A 19,925-nucleotide genomic window follows, 5' to 3' on the forward strand; every position below is an offset into this window, starting at 1 on the left:
CGAATATCCTGTTTTGGATGTAGTTGTTATGACACATCCTTTTAATAAATAAACAAACAAATCCCTCATGTTTCCTCATCAATTTTGTAATAAAAAATTATATAGGAAAAAAATTGTAAATACGCCTCATTATACAAGTGGTCTATAACTTATTCACTGTATGTATATTTTTATATATAAATATATATATATATTTATATATATATATTTATATATATAAACACAAATTTATATATGTATATATAAATAAATATATATATATATATATATATATATATATATATACTTATATATATATATATATTTATATATATATATATATATGTATATATATATATATCACTAGAGACTTTATATATATATATATATATATATATATATCCTTAAATATATATATACATATATACATATATACATATATACATATATACAAGAGCGCTATTAGATACACTTTTTCTATTTAATCGTTTTTTTTGTTACCTAAAACAGCAATTTTATATATTTTGAGTGCGTCTAATAGCGTCTCAATATATATATATATATATATATATATATATATATATATATATACATATATATATATATATACATATATATATATATATATATATACATATATATATATATACACATATATATATATATAAATATATATATATATATATATATATATATATACACACATATATATATATATATATGTGTGTGTATATATATATATATATATATATATATATATATATATATATATATATATATATATATGTGTGTGTATATATATATATATGTGTATATATATATATATAGACATATATACACATATCAACTTGTTTCTCCGTGCAGCGGCCTTGTTCGTCAAGGTTCGTGTTTCGGAGTTATAGAGTTGAGAGAGGGTTATAACCACAATTAAGTAGCCTCCTTATCTGTAGTGGCCTTCTGGGCCTTGGGGAGGTGAAATAACAAAAAAAAAAAAAAAAAAGAAAAAAAAAATATATGAATACTCTAAAATGTAAACTTTAAAAAGTTTTTTAATTAATTTTGAAGTCCAGAAAAAGATTAAAAACTTTTAAAAGTTTTTCTTTTAATTGATAGATTGTCTGCCCAAACCAAAACCCTCAGTTGATGTAGCAGTACTCCTTGCATGTTCTACCTATTTGTCAGTCAATGTAGTAGCACTCCTCGCATGCTCTACCTATCAGTCAGTCTATGTATGTAAACAGTAAAAAAATAAATATAAAAAAGTTTTTAAATGTTTTTAAAAACATTATACTCTATTAATTTGTTTTTATGAAGTTTTTTAAAAAACGATAAAATTTAATTAGTTTCTTCGATTAAACCTAATGGTTTGTACTTAAAGTGTACTTGGTTTTGACTTCTTTAAACACAAAGAGCAGTTTATTACCAAAAAATTTATGTCAAAATGTAAAAAAAATTATATTTATATATTTGTAAACATGAAATAAACTTCAAAGTAATTAATCAATCTCATATATTAAAACCTGCTTTTGTGTTTCCAGCATCATCAATTATCTCATATGTCATATAAACAGATTCCTCTGTATCTCTCTTTTGGTCATCATCTTCAACAACAGCAACACTGCTCTTGAAGTTTAAGATTCCAGTGTCATCATCTATATCAGTAGTAACGGATATATCAAGTAAAAAAATAGTGGGTGTTACATACAACTTCACAGGTCGATGAATTCCAGCATAATTAAAAAAATCCATTTGGAGAACTTGAACAAAATAGCCAGGCGGATATTTTCTAAATTTTACGTTTATATTTTAATAAATTTATATGTAAAATATTTATTATATGTAAATTTATATATAATTTATATAATAAATTATATTTATACTAAGTATACTATTTTTACTTTTTTTTTTTTATTGTAAATAAATGAAATCTTTACAAAAATGCAAAAAAGATAAAATATATACTTTTATTTAAAATTAATTTTTGCAATCATTACCATTTTGTTACAAGTTATGTAAAATTATGTATAAATATTGATCATTGTTAAGCATGAATGAAAAAGAACTGGTACCTAGTTGAACTGTTTTGCATGTATTCTAAACATAAATGAAAAAAAACTGGTACCTAGTTGAACTGTTTTGCATGTATTCTATTGAACCTGGTGGCAAAGTAAAAGGAGTTAACGTATTGTTAGCAGCAACAGTAATTCGGTTTTCTTCACCAAACTTTAAGTTACTAGTAACTTCTGCTTCAAATGGTAGATGACCACCTTGGTGGTGCATTACAGCTTCTCCATTTACCCACTTAAAAATATAAATATGATAAATAAACTATACATACCTATAAAAAGATATACATGCATACATACATATATATTTATACAGTCATGCCAGAAAGTTAAAAACCTTAATTTTAGTAATTCGAAGGTATAATAAATAAACTGCTGATGTTATTTTTCTTTAAATGTAAAATATGTTTATTCTACTCATTAATATATTTCAGTGGTAATTAAATAAATTAATACCACAAACCTAAAATACATTTAGGTTCCTTATAACACAAACAGAAAGTAAGTTGAAAACAAAGAAAAATTATAGGAAATTAATTGTTTTATATTTATCAAAAAATGATTAATAACGGGATTGAAAGCCTCTTGACTTGATGATCTTTAGCAATCAGCTATGCATACTATCAAATGATTTTTTAATTACATATTAAACCATTTTAACTATTTAAGTTGAGTTTTAGAACCTCCTTTATTTCAGGGTACCTTGCAGTTCAATTTGTCCTAAAGATGATCTGTTGGGTTTTAGTCAGTGCTCTGAGATGGATGTGTCTTTGAAAGTATTTTTGGGGTCATTATCCTACTGAAAGATGTGGTTGCCTATAAGTCCTAATTGATTGACTGAATCTCAAAAAATTATTTTTTATTACATTACGCTAGCCTTGAAGAGTTATCTTACCATCAATATATTGTAATTTATCTATACCATCACAAGAAAAACAGCCCAAAACTAAAATAGAGCCTCCACCATATTTTACTGTAGGTTTTCCTAAAGTATTTTAATGTGCTTTTCGTGACCCTCTCCCCATTATTTGACAATGTTTTCAGGTTTTTAGTTCAAATTTACTTTTTCAAAAGTTATTTTCCCAAAACTATCAAGGCTCTTTGTTCTCTGGTGAACTTCAGATGCTTTGCCACATTAATCTTTAAAACAGTAGTTTTTTTCGAGCCTCGTGGTCACCTAATTTAGCTTTATTTAATCTGGGATTGATTTAAGTATCACCAATTGGTAAATTTAAAATTTCTTTCAGCTTTCGCAATGAAATAAATGGTACTTTTGTTGCCTCGCCCCATATTCTCATTAATCATTGACAATGTGTTGTCCTTCATTATCTGCCTTTTGTGGTAAAAAAGAATGGTTCTAGTCGAAGAATTATTTTTGCAAACCTTATTTACACCTCATGAAATGTGGAATATATTGGTGATGTTTTTCAAACATTCACCGGCTTATCTTCACTCTTAAATTATTTGTCACAGGTGAGGCATTAAATCTCTAACTTTCAGTATCTTGAATAAATATCTAATTATAATATACATTCTAATTTTTTTTAATTTACTTGGAATTAATTTTTTTAAATGTATAATAACAAACCATTATCATAAATAAAGACATAGGCATATATTTGAATGTTGATTCAAATAGAATAAAATTTAAACAGAAATTATTTTTGTCAACTTTCTCTCCAACCAGTTCGTAAAAACTCTGATAAACAAAAAATGATAATAAATTAACTTCTCACTTCGGATGTAAAAGTATAGCTAACTAAAATGTTTTGACTTTGGATGAACTGTTTTATTCATAATGACTAACGGGTGATGCGGAAGTTATCGGACAAATCCTAATTTCATTATTTGAGCATAATAATTAGTTAAACGTTCTATAAAATATAAACTTTATTATTTGAAACACAATTATTTAAAATGAGGTTAAATGCAGCTGAACGAGAATCTTTTCGAAAGCGACTGAAAATGTTTTTTGTAAATAAACCTAAAATAAAAAAAAAAAAATTGTCAATCATTTTGAAAAGGAAGGATTTGCTTGAAGTACAATATATGATAACCTAAAAAGACTTGAAACTGTTCAATCGTTTTCTGATAGAAAGCACCCTGGTTGTCCGACATCCTGGACTAGAAAAAAGAAAGCCGAATTAACGAGACTTGTCAACAATCGAAAAGGGGTCAGTCAAAGAAAAATAGGTATTAAATTCGGTTTAAATCAATTGACAATTGGTTGGTCAGTTAAAAAAAATGAATATTAAATATAGAAAACGTGAAAAGACACCATAATACACTATAGAACAACAAATAAAGGCAAAGAAAAGAAGCAGGAAACTAGTTAACCAACTCCATAACACAAAATCGCTTCTAGTCATCGATGACGAAAAATACTTTTGTTTTGCAGGGGACAACATGCCTGGAAATTCTGGATACTACACAAACAACAAAAAGACATGCCCAGAAAGTGTTCGTTTTATAGGAAAAGAGAAATTTCCAAAAAAATTATTAATGTGGATAGCCATATCTGACCGTGGTATGTCCGAGCCATTGTTTCGCATTTCCAAGGTTGTAGCAATCAATTTATCAATCTATATTAATGAATGTTTAGAAAAACGACTTCTTCCATTTATTCACAAGTATCATAGAGACTTTAACTATTTATTTTGGCCAGATTTAGCAAGTTCTCATTATTCTAAAGATTCTCTAAATTGGATGGACCAATATGTCTATTACGTTGATAAAGAATCCAATCCCCCAAATGTGCCTCAAGCACGACCAATTGAAAATTTTTGGGGACATTTGGCACAGAAGGTTTACGAGGGAGATTGGCAAGCTTCAACAGAACAAGTTTTGATTGATCGCATTAAACTAAAACTACAAGAAATTGATTTAAACTTTTTACAGTCGCATATGAAAGGCATCAGAGCAAAATTGAGATCAATTGCAGATGGTGGTGTTTTTTCATATAAAAAATAATATATTTTATTAAAAGATAAATGTTTTATTTTAAAAAAATATAATAGTAGTTTGTTTTTCTATTTATAAATAAGTTATTGACGTTTTTATTTTGTCCGATAACTTCCGCATCACCCGTTAAGCATGCTTATAAGCGCGCTATGGAGTAGCCTATAGTGAAAGATTTCATATTTTTATGCTTTGTCAACCTACTTTCCGGCGCAAGTGTATTATATATATATATATTATACACTCGTGGTCGCCCGACGGTACCAGACAATCCAATTTTGTGAAGGGCAACTAAAACTATTTCCTTGATTGATTTTTATCGGCAGTTCTAGTTTTTTTTTGTATCTTAAAAAATAAAAGAATATAATAAATATAAATAATATAATAATTATATTTATAACTATATTTTAAAGTCACAGCGTCAAAGTTTGTTACCACCATTTTTTATTATTAATTAGAACATAAAAAAAGTTGTAAATAAAAAAAAACTAAAAAGTCTTATCATTTAAACAAAAGTACTATTTTATTTTTTTACAACTTTTATTTAAGGATTTAGAGATAAAGTAACAGAACTAAATTTGCCATTAAAAAAAAAAAAATACTTTGACAGGCCTTGTTAAGAAGCATTACGCAGCTCGCTTTTTTCCTAAATATCGAAAGCGTTCAGTAAGCGAAAACTTTTTTGTAAAATGTAGACGTCAAAAACATTCAGTAAGGCATTTTTTTTGGAATATTTAAATTATCTTTTAACATCGTTTATTCAGAAAATATGAAAATGTCGTAAAAAACCACAACTGAGGGTTTTTTTTATGAAATTTTTGTTATATAAAAAAGATTTAATTTTAAAAGACATTAAATTAAATATGATTTTAAAAATTTTAATTTTGGTTTTGAAGGAATGTAAAATAGTAAAATGTTGAATGTAAAATTTAGTTTCAAATGAATGTAAAATAGCTTCATTTCTTTCTAATCGTCTGCTAACTGATTCATTATGTAAAATAAGTCTCCATCATAGATTACATAGATTATTACAGGCGAAAGGGAATTAAAATTTTTTTTTCTTTTAAAAGGGAGAAGTGCTTTTGTTTAATAGAATTCTTTTCACAAATGTATTTTTTTGTTTCTTATTAATTCAATATCATGTAAAGTTCTTTTGACGTAACACGTTTATCAACATAAGTTACGTTTACAAATATCTTATTGGTAACTGATTAAATCTATCTATAAATTGTCTTTGTTAAAAAATACTACATTAAATACGTAAAAATAAACTTATTAAAATAAATAAATTGTGATAAAGAAACAAAAGATTATGTTAAGTATAAGATTGTTTTGAGAAATAAATTACAAGGAAATATAATCTTTTTCAAATACTGAATTTAGATTCTATTAAAAATTTTTGTTAAATTAGTTTAAATAATTTTTAGCACAGTTTAAAATTAAATTTTATTACAGCACGATACTTTAAAATACTTTAAAAATAGCAATAGTTTTTAAGCTCATGTAACAAATAAGATTTTAATAAATACATTAAAAGCGAAGGATTTTAAAGTATTTGTAAATTGTTTTTTTATATTTGTCATTACTTTGTTTTTGAAAAAAAGAGCGCATAATTTTTTGATAAAAAAAGCGCTCAATTTAAGTGAAAAACCTAATGGCATATATATCGACATGTGCTTTATCTGAAAGTAGAAAAGCAAATGTTATCAATAGTTTACAATATTACTGTTATACATTATTATACAATATTATGCAAATTATTTCTAGTCCACACCTAGGGCTATAATAAAAAATGGCTAGAATATGCAAGAAATCCAAAAATTAGAATACAAAAATTTTTATAAAAAATAGCGTCAGGCAACTCAAAAAGTCAAAAAGATAACCAAAATTAACGAACTGGTTGCTTTCAGTTGCCAGTTCGACCAAAAGTCCGAGTGTAAATTCCTGTATATATATTAGTCTTCTTCGTTTTGCGAGAGCTTTGGCGTTTAAGTCTTTTTGCGCTCACCCACATGGCCGCAAAAACTTTGGTGAGGGCATAAAATAGTGCTTGCCAAGAAAATAAAAGCGTTTTGTTTTAAATAGCAACAAAACTTTTTACTTTATTTGTTCAACTTTTATAAAAATGGCTTTTTTTTTAAAAACTATTTTATCTAGTATTTATTCAAAGCATTCTTTTTGCTATTTTCACTTTAATTTAAATTGCAGAAAAAAATGAATTTTTTAAAACACGCAGGTCGACTTAAAAATGACCATCCTGTCAGTACTTCTTATGCACTGGCATTAAATTTCACACAGAAAAGACTGATATATATATATATATATATATATATATATATATATATATATATAAATATATATATATATATAAATATATATATATATATATAAATATATATATATACAGGGCTTGTGATAAAAAAAATCGTCAAGCATGTTATATCGCGCTCGTAAAATTAGAATATGTTTTCATTGGGCGTGATTATGTGCGCTCTGGATAACGTCGGCGAGCACGATCATGAAAATTGCAAAAAGCGATACTCATAAAAAGCTTTTTCTTTTTTATATCTTTTTTTATTTGTTACATAATTCTTTCGTCAAAAAATGTTTGAATTAGTATCACAGTTATGAAACTACTTCAACGAAAGAGATTTTTATACTTCCAAACTTCTTGTATATTGTCAGATTGCGATTTTATTTTCAACTATTTATGTTATAAAAAAATAATATCAAACAAAAACGCAACTTCTTATTGATTTAGTATTGAAGTATAATTTAGTGACTTAGTTTTGATTCGTTGTTTTGATATATGTATTTTAAAATGTTACGCTGTAAACTTAATTAACGGTTAATGGTTTTTATATTTCTTGATATTTTTTATTCAAATTAATTATTTAATTTTTTTCTAAAATTTCTTTTTTAAATTACGTTTTTTTACCTTAAAAATATAACACAAGAATAATTTGAAATAATAATAAATAAGAATAATAACTTTTCATTTAATAAATATTGACATCATTACTTAGTTTTCTTTTCGAATGTCCTTAATTGCGAACATTCTAAACAACAGAATCGTTTTAAATTTGAGTTAAAATAAATAATAGTTAATAAAAAATCTATACTATGAACAAAAACTAATTTTAAAATTTACTCTATTATTAATATTTATTTTTATCATAAACGATGTGTGGAATATTACAAAGAATAAATCAAATAAATTTTACTTAATATTTTCACAAGATTAAAAATACTCCGCAGTTTTAATTTTCTTATAATGGTTTTCTAATTTTTTATTCTTATTTTATTTGCGCATTTTTGTATTCACATAGTGTTTCCACGTGCACATTCCATTATTGAAATTAGTGACAATAACGACTTTAATAACGACTTTAAATTGCTCATTCATTACGTTAGGGCAAAAGAGAACGACGTTGTGCTTTTTATATGTTATATTAGTTGCTTGATAACAGAATATCTTTAATAAAAATCTTTTTTAAATATTTTATGAAAATAAAAAAATAATCTTGAACTATTGGACGAGCGTTATTTTATACGCTTATGTATATTTATATATATTTATATATATATATATATATATATATATATATATATATATATATATATATATATATATATATATATATATATATATATATATATATATATATGTATATATATAAATACAAATATATATATACATATATTAGAGATGTGCCGGAACCAGTTTATTCCGAGTCTCTAATTCCGGATACCCAGCACCGGGTATATTTTAAAATAAATATTTTTAAAAAGTTGGAAGAAAAGCTTGTGAAATCTCTAATGCTTAATTCTTTCTCCCTAAGGGTTGGTTATATTTAGAATAACTCGCCATCTAACATTGTTAATGCCAAAAACATCAACTAAGCGCTTTAAAATTAAAATTAACTCAATCAACTTTGAAAAATCCTGTTGTGAAAAAATTTTCTCACACAATAAAAAGAAGCTATATGCAATATATTTTGATTATTTTGCAAAAATATATTCTAAAAAATATTTTAAGTGAGACAAGTGGATCAAAGGATCCAAATTCGAGAAAAAATGGATTAGAGAGAAATCAAGAAAAAATTCCATCGGAGTCAAGAAAAAATCGGAGTTTCGATAATATTTTGTTATAAATTAAAAAATTAAACTAGTTGATAATTAAACATTGTTCTTGTGTTTTTTTATTTAATTTTACATATTTCGATTTATAATTCATAACAAATTTTTTAAAAATTTAAAAAATTCTTAGTATACTTAATTATATTTATTTTATTAGCGTTTTTTTAACGAACAAGTTTTAACCGCCATCAGTTAGGAAGAAGGCGTGAACTTTCAGTTTAATGCCCTTTCACGGTGCTCAGTAATAAAGACTTTTTAGGGTACTTGTAGTAAAAATTTTTAAAAAAATTAAAAAAATAGTATTTATTCTGAAGATCTTTTTAAATAATATTTTAAAAAGATCAAAACATCATTTCATCACCATTCATCATTTCATCAGAAAGAGAACTACGAAACTTTGTGACAACTTGAAAAATCCTCAATGATACCAACATGTTTTTACAATTTTCGTATCTGGAGATTAACGCCTACAAAATTATTAATTTTTTTAACTCGTTTAAGCAGTTTAGTTCTTCAAGTGTTTTTTTTACAGCTTCATCAGTAATCAAAAACAAATTACAGCAATCCAAAAATCTTTTAATCAACTGAAAAACATTGTTTCATCTAGTGTGGTTGTCGAGCAATGGTCCTTTGTCATGCAAAGATCCGTAAATTTCGTTTATTTTTCTTTTAAGAACTTCATAACAAAACGATGAATCTTTCAAAAACTTAATTAGTATTCGAAGTTTCTGTAGACTTTTTTTGATATTTTCTTCATATTCAATCTCATCCTCCAAATAGTCAATAAGAAACTCTCCTTTAGTCTCTCCATCAGTTTCTGTTTCTGTTTCAATATCCGATTCAGTTTCCTTGTTCACAATTTTGCGACAATTTTTTTTAGCATATATCAAATGACAAACACTCAAATGAATTGAATGATTCTGGCAGATCTGATGTGGAAACTTAAATATGGTACCCAATTTCACCATCCACCTACAGCCATCTGTGGTCTTACCTGCAATATCTTCACTATCTATACCAAATTCTTTTAATTTTTCCATTATCAAAATGTTCAATGTTTTGGCAGAACTAAGAGATAGCAATCTCACCATTCCTAAACAATACAATCTGTTGTAATGAACATTTAAATTGTAGTATCTTCTACCTCTATTGCTACACCATTCGTCACCTGTTAGTCCAAATTTTTCTCCTTTTGCTTTCAATGCAGCCAACTCAGCGATCATTTAATATTTGGCTTCAGCATGAAACATCTTAATTTTTTCTGAAATTGTGGATGCTGACTTGGGCAAACTATGCCTATTATTTTCAAAAAGCATACTTAGTGTTTCAGATTGAGTTATGGACCTAATCAAATATCCATCAAGAGCTGTCATATTGGCAAGAAGATAGTTTAACAACATCTTAGTCAAAACTGGTCTGGAACTGGATGGTTTTAAATCTATTATCTCACAACTTTTGACGTGACCAATTAGGCCATTTGTACTGTTTCCTTGACATTCTTTTATGATATTTTTTTGCAATCTCCGTATTTCTTATCATTTACCACAACTTTATTAAAGTAATTCCACGCTTCCAAAACCATTTTTCTCTATGAAAGAAAAATTATTAATTTGATTATGACCTCATATATTTGTTTTTAATTTTATATTACTTGTTATCACTGATAACATTTTATTACACAACTTTGCCACAATGCAAAGTGGGCAGGATATTAGACTTATGGTGGACAAAGTTATTTTGATCATACGATATACTTGTACAAAATAAAAGTAGTATATGTTCAAAACTTACCTCGTTATTTTAAGACCAGTTTAAGCAAGTATTTTTAATAATGATCTTGACTAAATTTTTTTTTGTAAAAGTAAACTACTGAATAGTTAAAATATATTACGTAATACCACATACGCATAATATTTAAATAGTTACTGGTTACTATATCTTTGCTTAAAAATTAAAATACTCTTGCTTTTTTGACAAAAAAAAAAGGTATTTTATTATGAATTACATTTTATTATACTGCAATTGATTTTTGTGGATTTAAAAAAATACTACTATTAAAAAGATATTATTATACTCAAAAGAGTTTTTGAAATAGTACAATTGAAAAGTTTAAGTATGTTATATTATATGGTTTTGAATATGGTTTTGAATTTTGAATTTGAACAAGTTTTATTTTGAGGTTTTTTCCACCACCAGCACCTGGACCACTGTGCATTACCAATTGCTTTGCGATGTAAATTAGTGTTGTTATTGAACAAAGAGAACACTTACATTTTGAAAACAATAAGAACTATTGTAAAAGCAGCGTAGAAATAAAATAAGAATTTAATTATTTTACGAGTAAAAATTTATATTTTCTAAAAACTTTGTGGAAATTCCATCGAAGTTTTTTGATTTCTCTCAAACTCCGAAACTCCGGAAAAAATACGACGAGTCGGAGTTCTGAATGAATCCCTTGGCATGGATATTGAGTAAAAAAGGCTTTGTGGTTATCGACTCTATAACACTCTTAGACTTATATCAAGAAGTTTATTGATTGAGTTAGATTCAAGTTAGAAGAAGGAGGAGGAGGTTAAAAAGTAGGAAAAAAGTATATAAGTAAGAAAAGAATAAAAAAGTCAAGAAAATGTGAAAGAGAACTCCAATCCGTTAATGTTCAGGAAAAAAAATTTTGGTTTTTTGGAAAGGTAAATAAATAATTTTTTGAATATGAAGAAACGCTTACAGTAAAAGGGTGCAATTTTGCTGAATGACAAGTCATGCAAGATTGAGTTTTTGTAGAAGGATGAGATAGAAGCTTGCTTTAGCAGCAACCAAAAGAGTATTTGAAAAACAGAAAAAAATAAAGAGATGCAACTTTACGATGATGGGAAACTCAAACTTTGCAGCTAGGTCTAACATTTGTTTATTAACTTAATCATACTACACCTGTTTTCTTTTATAAGCAATTTATGAACTAATTAGACACAAGTTTTGTTTTTTTATAGACTAGTTTTTTATTCAAAACTTGCATTTATTCAATTTTTTGGACTCAATATATTATATTTATAATTTTTCATTTTACCATTAGATGTTTCTTTTTGTATTTTTTTTTTTTTATATAATGGAAGTTTTGATATAATAAGTAATTTCTTAATAAGTAACATCTGAATGTACTTTTTCATTACAATTCATTGTTTGAATTTGAACAAAAATTGTTTTTGCAAAAAAAGAAAAAGTAACATTAGAAAAAATATGACAAAAGTATTTAAAAGCAGATAAAAGATTTATAGAGGTAGAGAATAGAATCTGAAGTGAATAATGGCAAGGAAGATATAGAGAGAGGCAAACCTAACAAATTCTTTCTTTGCAATGGATTGAAATATATAGTTTCTATAAGACAGTAGTCAAAAAAAAAATTTAAAAGATAAAGTAGAAACTGTTCATGAATATAGGAGATCAATAAAGCTACAATTGCCACATAAGCCGCTGATTGGACAATTGTTAGAGGGGTCAGAAATAATTAGAGAGGTCAGAAAAATCGCCAGAACTTTTAAATATTGGAATTACAAATTTTCCAGCCATAACAAAAACAAGACTTAGTTGAGCACTTCTTGAATAGCCAAGAGAATATTTAAGAGACTTTTGTCTTTGTTTAGACTGTACAGCGCTCAATTGAGAAATAATTTAAGTAAAATATTCATGAATGAACAGTAACAATTATTAATCTGAAGATGAAAATTTTTGTAATAAATAGTAAAAAAGTAGTGATAAAAATAATTTTATTAATAAAAGTAGTGATAATAAAATAATAATAATTATCAAAACTGAAATAATGGTTATTAAAAGTAAAAATAACAATTAGAATTAAATAAAAAAATAATTAGAATTGTATTTTTACTCATAAATTATGGTTTTTTCTTTAGTAAAATTGTCATTTTGCTTTGTAATTGGTATTTTTAACTAGATTTTACTGTGGTAAAATCTAGTTAAATGCTTTTTTTTTTTTTAATGTTTGTTTTTAAAGTAAAATTCTACAATGTAAAAAATAATTATGATGATTAAAATTAGTTTAAAATATTAAAGATTAAAATAATAAAGTTAAGAAAAGATACATTATCAAATTATAAATTATTATTTATAATTATAACAAACACAAAGAATACTTTAACCAAAAAACAGTATAGATTTGCTACAAATAAATCTGTGTTATCAATTTGTTGGAATTTATTGGTACTAATTTGTTGGAAACTGTTGATTATATTTAATGGTAAGAGGCTACAGCGTGGAACCTCTATCTAGATTATGAAACAGCATTTGACATGCCCTATGATCTTTTTCTCCACAAATTTAGTGGTTTTAGCAGTGTTTCTAATATGCTATTTACTGGAATGAATTTTTTAAAAAGAGTGCAGCAGACTGGGTTCTGCTGCCTCAGATTGGTCATCAGTCATCAGTAGTATTTGCAAGGTTCTGTCCAAGAACATCTTCTATTTATCTTATACATCAAAGAAATTATTGAAATCTAATCTAGCAACATCTACTAATAATGTTTTTAAGTTTTCCCAACTTGTTTAATTTTTTTCTTAACAAAAACATTGAACATTTTTCAAGTCAATATTTTCTAACATTTTTCTCAAAAGTTATTTTTCTCTTGTAATATTTGTCTCCAAATAATGATAATAACTCTGTGAACTTATTATAAGTGAAACACAGAATAAGGTTCAATTTTAATATATATTTAATATACTTATAAATAACTATGCAAAATTGACTGCTCTGGGTTCAATTAAAAGTTTCTTATATTTTTGTGTCGTATTAAATAAAGGCAGTTAGCCACATGAAGGCTTCTGTAACTTCTCTTAACTTGATTTCTGAATTGCAGCTCTGCGCATGCTGTCTTAATTTGTATAATTTTTTATGATGATCCTAAACTTTTTAAGATTGAATTTTAATTTGATTTACTTAAATTTAAAAAAGATTGAGACATTCTCTATCTCTAATAAATTTTTTTGTTTAGCAGTTCTGCTTAAGCCATTGTTTAAATTTTTATAATTGTACTATATAATATAATAACTATTTACTAAATAAAACGATTATACAATATGTTACTCCTAATGATTACTCCTGAAAATAATTCATTTTAATTTCAATATCCATGGATTGACAATGGTGTCTGATCCAAATGGTTTAGATGAGTTTTCATAGCGTAATTTTTTATTTAAATGAAATTATGGAAAATTTAAAGCAACTTTTATAGATGCCATACCTAGAGCTAACCTTTTATGCAGATCAGGACTGCATATCTTTTATCGAAAGAAAGTAGAAATAATACAATTCAAGGATTTCTTATTCACAATTAAATTGGGAATTTTTATCAGGTTTTTCCTTCTCCTGAATAAGTTACCTTAACCACAGCTAAGAAGTCTCAACCTGCTTTATATAATGAAAATAACAAAACTTGTTGATTTGGTTAAATTAATTCATTTGTTGTGATGATGCCATTAACGTAGAGTAGTTCTAAAAACCAGTTCCAAGACTTATTTTTTAAAGAAATCTTCAAAAATCAAGCAAAAACAGTTGAATACTTAAAATTGTTAAAAAAAAAAAACATTATCTTAAAAGAACAAGGTGCATTTACCAGATAGACATAGATGATTTGTCCAAAATCCAATCTTTAAATTAACTTAATTATACTACACCTGTTTTCTTTTATAAGCAATTTATGAACTAATTAGACACAAGTTTTGTTTTTTTATAGACTAGTTTTTTATTCAAAACTTGCATTTATTTAATTTTTTGGACTCAATATGTTATATTTATAATTTTAACATTAGATGTTTCTTTTTGTATATATATTTTTTTTTTATAATGGAAGTTTTGATATAATAAGTAATTTCTTAATAAGTAACATCTGAATGTACTTTTTCATTATAATTCATTTGATTATTTATGAAAATATTTCAAATACCCACCACTCAGTTTTGCACCAAAACACTGTTTAAAATATACATTTTAATAAAAACAAAAAAAATTCACAAAAACTAATGCTACCATGATTATTAGCCCTCCATTCTGCCTTTGTTATAATTTCAAAATTAGCTTTAGGTGAAGTACAAACCCCTTGATATAGTTCTTAATGTTTTCATTGAAAACAAATATTATATTCTGATTCCTCATCTTAAAAACTATACTGGTACTAATTTTTAGCTTAATCACATGTTTAGTTGAACAGTAACTTGTAAAACAAAAACTATAGTAATATCAAAATAAGCTGTCTAAAAAAGCTGATTTTAAAGTAACAATATCTTCAAAACCTATTTGATATCAGCGCTTTGTCCCACTTCCTCATGGAACACATCCTAAGTAAAAATGAAAACTGATAATACATTTTATACAATGTAGAATCTACAATTAATCACATTAATCACAATGTAGAATCTACAATTAATCACATTAATCACAATCACATTAAAAATCTCTTAAACTATTGCAAAGTCGTAGGATAAATAAAGAAAAAATAATTTTAGTGTCTAGCAATTTCTACAATCATTAAGACACAAAACAATTTCAGCAACTTCCATTGAGCTAGTGATAAATAAATTCCAAAACTTTGATTCTGAGTAAAAATTCATATTTATGTATCAATTTCAAAAAAAGAAGTACATTCATCTTAAGTAATTCTAAAACCTTTGATAAGAAACTGTTAACTGACAATTAATAATAACTTTCAAACAGTTTCGCTATATAAATTGACAATTTTTTGTATAGTGGTAGATGATTTTACAAGTTCATTGCCTTAATTATATTTCTTCAGTAATTTTCAATTATCATTTTATTTTATCAAATTTCAGAATGGAAACTAAATTAGTCCTAAGATTAGTGACAGTTTTCTTGTTTTTTAAATATTCAATAATAATTAATAATAACTCAATATTTTTAATGTTTTTTATTACTTTTCCTTTTCAAAAAAAATAAAATAATTGTTGCAAAGTAATTTAACTTAATGAAAAAATCATTTAAAACTCAGATTTTAATTGTAATTGTGAATATTGATTAAACTTAAAAATTGTGCTGCATAGCTAACAGCAAAGTACTTCACACTTAATACATTAGACAAAAAATTTGATTATAAATATTTTCTACTTATAATTTCTAGAATTTTTTAACCAAACCCTGTGTAAAGGTCCAACATTTTCTAAAGGTAACAAGACTTTATTTTTGAGAAGTGCTTTATTTATATAATCAAGATTAATCAGAAAAAACGAACATTAAATTTCATGCCATTGATAACTTTGAACTTGAACAAAGTTATCACTGGACAAAATGTTAATAATTTTTATAAAAAATCTCATGAAATTAAGTATACATTCAAAATTTTTTTAACAGTTTAGTAAGTTACCTACTATGCAGCTTTGTAATATAGTTTAGTTGTTTAAAGTTGTTTAAATATATATAGATAGATAGATAAAAAGCTAAGACTTTGTGAAAGACTTAAGTCAAGTTATAAAGATAGCTTAAAGAAAGAATAGTTAGAAAGTGAAAATTATACATTTAATCTGTTGCAACTAATTAATGTATTTGATTAACATTATTAAAACATAAGAAAGGTTGACATTTTATATACATTTTTACAAGTAGGTTTATATAAACTTGTAAAGTATAACACTTGTATTATTGAACAAATAAACATAATGTAACATAACAAAATATAGATATGAGACATAGTTAAACTATGACTCAAATATAGTTTTTTTTAACTTTACATTACATCTCAGTTTACACTTTTTAAAAACTGCACTTTTATAAGTTTAAAAAAAAAACAATTGAGACATAATTAAAACTTTTTTTTTTTCGTGACAAATTAGTCACACAAAAAAAACTAATTTAGACGAAACTTTTTTATATTTTTTATCAATTAAATCTATTTTACAATAAAAATTATTTTGTTAACAATAATATTAATTAACAATATTGTAAACGCATTAACACGTTTGTTAAAACTATTGTAAAGACTATTGTAAAAGTTTTTTTAAAAACTAATCCCCAATTGTGGGTTAGTTTTAAAAATAGACTTTTTAAAGGTCAATACAACTTTGAAAACTTTAAAAGTAAGGTAACGAAAAACATAAAAAAAAAGTGTCTTTAAAAGTTTTTTATGATACTTAAGCAATCTAACTATTAGTTTTATTACCTTTAAAACAAATCAAGACGTAAAACATACCGTAAAACAATTAAGAATTGAAACGTTATATCACAATTATAAATTTTTTAAGTTACGTTAAGTGTTTTTTTATTTTTTATTTTTTAAAGTGCAACTAATTGAGACATAATGTAACATTAAAAAAATCTATGTCTGAGACATATTTTAGTTATGTTTCAAATCTAGACTTTGATACATTATGTTACATCTCAATTGGTTACACTTTAAAAAGTTAAAAAAAAAAAAATTGAGATGTAACGTTGTGAATTAGGACTTTTTTTTTTCAGTGACAAAGTAACCAATTGAAATGAAGCTATTTTACAATAAAAATAGAATAAAAGATTATATTTAGCAATGCGGCAATAATAAACAAATTTTTACTGCATTATTAAGTTTATTTACATAATATTTCATTAAAAATTAGAGAATGTAACCTTGTTACCAATTGTAACCGATTGAGACATAGTGTAACTTTAAAATGCTATAGTGGTTATATAATAAACACAATGAGCTTGACCCAAATATCACAAATTACACAATGAGCTTGATCTAAAGTGTTATCAATGACCCATTATCAACATTATAATTATTAAAACAAGCTGCAACTATTGGATACTGCTCAATAAAAGATTTAAATTTAAACATATTTTCAATCAATAATGAGAGGAAACAAAAGTAGTACAACAAACTAAATCTTTTTAAGGTTCTATTTTCCTATAAATATACAATATCAGCATTAGACAAAAATACTTAATCTGAATCATTTCAATATTATCAGTAATAAAATTTAAAAAAAATAAAAAGTTGCATTATAAAAGAAAACATAGAAGTAAAAACAGTAAAAAAATATTAAACTATAAACAAAAAATTCAACTTACCACAACACATAAGTAATGACAACTTTCAAATCTAAGAACTACTCTTAAATTTTTTTCATCATCCCATCGACTAGGAACAAATACTTTTCTTTCATACCACACCCAACCAACAAAATCACGAGTAGTTGCTTCTTCAGATAAATCGTTAAAACTTGCAGGAACAGGCATTTGAATAACTTTACCAGTCTTAATATGTTTAAAAAAGGTAAAAAATATAAGTAAAAAGGTTTGTTGCACCTCTTTTGTTTTGCAAATTCAATTTTAATTTTGCAAATCTTGAAGTCAATAAATTTATAGGACTGAAAAAATAAAAAACAGAGATTTTGTGAAGGGAAATGAGATCCCAAGAAGGAGGCAACTACACACAATAAAAAAATTCTTTTTATCATAATCATTATTTTTCTAAAATTTGAAACTCTAAAACTCACTAATACAAATCTGCATTAGTGTACCTATGGATCTGCAATAGTAAACAGTAATATTATTGGAAAAACAATACAAATTAACAAACCTCTTTTAATGACTTTCGATACCATTCATTGTGAAAACCAGCATTTCTTGCTGAAGAATTATCCATACGGAAATCCCATAATCCAGTGAGTAACTTAACCTCTCTTGTCTCTGATTCTTGTGGAAAGAGAGAAAAGGAAGAAGGAAGAAAAATCAAAGAAAAGAAAAAGATCATCTGTTAGCTTCACAAACTGTTGTCAGAATTTTCTAAATTTATTTTAAGTGAATAAAAAAAAAAGTTTTTAAGATTTTATTTGACCAAACTTGTAGAACTTAAACATATATATATATATATATATATATATATATATATATATATATATATATATATATATATATATATATATATATATATATATACATATATACATATATATGTATATATATACATATATATGTATATATATATATATATATATTGTATATATATATATATATTTATTGTATATATATGTTATATATATTGTATATAATACATATATATATTATATAATATATATTTATATATAAATGCATATATATATATATATATATGTATATATATTATATAATATATATATGTATTATATACAATATATATAACATATATAAACAACAAATATATATACAATATATATATACATATACATACATATATATATGTATTATATATAATATACATAATAATATTATATATATAATATATACATGTATTTATATATACATATATTTACATTTATATTATTAATATATATACAAATATATATATATATATATACAATATATATGCATATATGTACATATATATGATATATATATATATATATGATATATATAAATATATATATATTATATATATATATATTATATATATATATATACATTATATATATATATATATATATATATATAGAGAGAGAGAGAGAGAGAGAGAGAGAGAGAGAGAGAGAAAGACAGAGAGGAGAGAGAGAGAGAGAGAGAGAGAGAGAGAGAGAGAGAGAGAGAGAGAGAGAGAGAGAGAGAGAGAGAGAGAGAGAGAGAGAGAGAGAGATTTATAACCAATTTTATAAGTAAATATATAACATTTTTCAATTAATTTTTAGCGAAGAAAAAAATTAGATAAGTGTTTTTATTAATTTTTATTAATTTGTAAATGAATAATGTAAAAATTTTCCTTATACATCTATTTATTATCAAAAACAAATAACAATAGTAGTGTTAGAGTACTAGGAA

The 19,925-nt window shown here is 24.8% G+C and overlaps 1 protein-coding gene across 1 annotated transcript in view; it reads right to left on the reverse strand.

Annotated features, from left to right (window-relative positions):
* The window catches only part of LOC100200074 (beta-glucuronidase), a 47,863-nt gene extending 28,937 nt beyond the window's left edge, over positions 1–18,926 (reverse strand). Inside the window, exons 1-4 of the mRNA XM_065807123.1 lie at positions 18,715–18,926; positions 18,204–18,389; positions 2,102–2,280; positions 1,500–1,765 (exon numbers count right to left, since the gene is read on the reverse strand). Of these exons, the coding sequence (XP_065663195.1) occupies positions 1,500–1,765; positions 2,102–2,280; positions 18,204–18,389; positions 18,715–18,888 (805 nt within the window). The 5' untranslated portion in view covers positions 18,889–18,926. The remainder of the gene's footprint in view (positions 1–1,499; positions 1,766–2,101; positions 2,281–18,203; positions 18,390–18,714) is intronic.
* Positions 18,927–19,925: the final 999 nt, after the last annotated feature.

This window comes from Hydra vulgaris, chromosome 10 (assembly GCF_038396675.1).
Source record: "Hydra vulgaris chromosome 10, alternate assembly HydraT2T_AEP".
In the NCBI taxonomy this organism is placed as follows: domain Eukaryota; kingdom Metazoa; phylum Cnidaria; class Hydrozoa; order Anthoathecata; family Hydridae; genus Hydra; species Hydra vulgaris.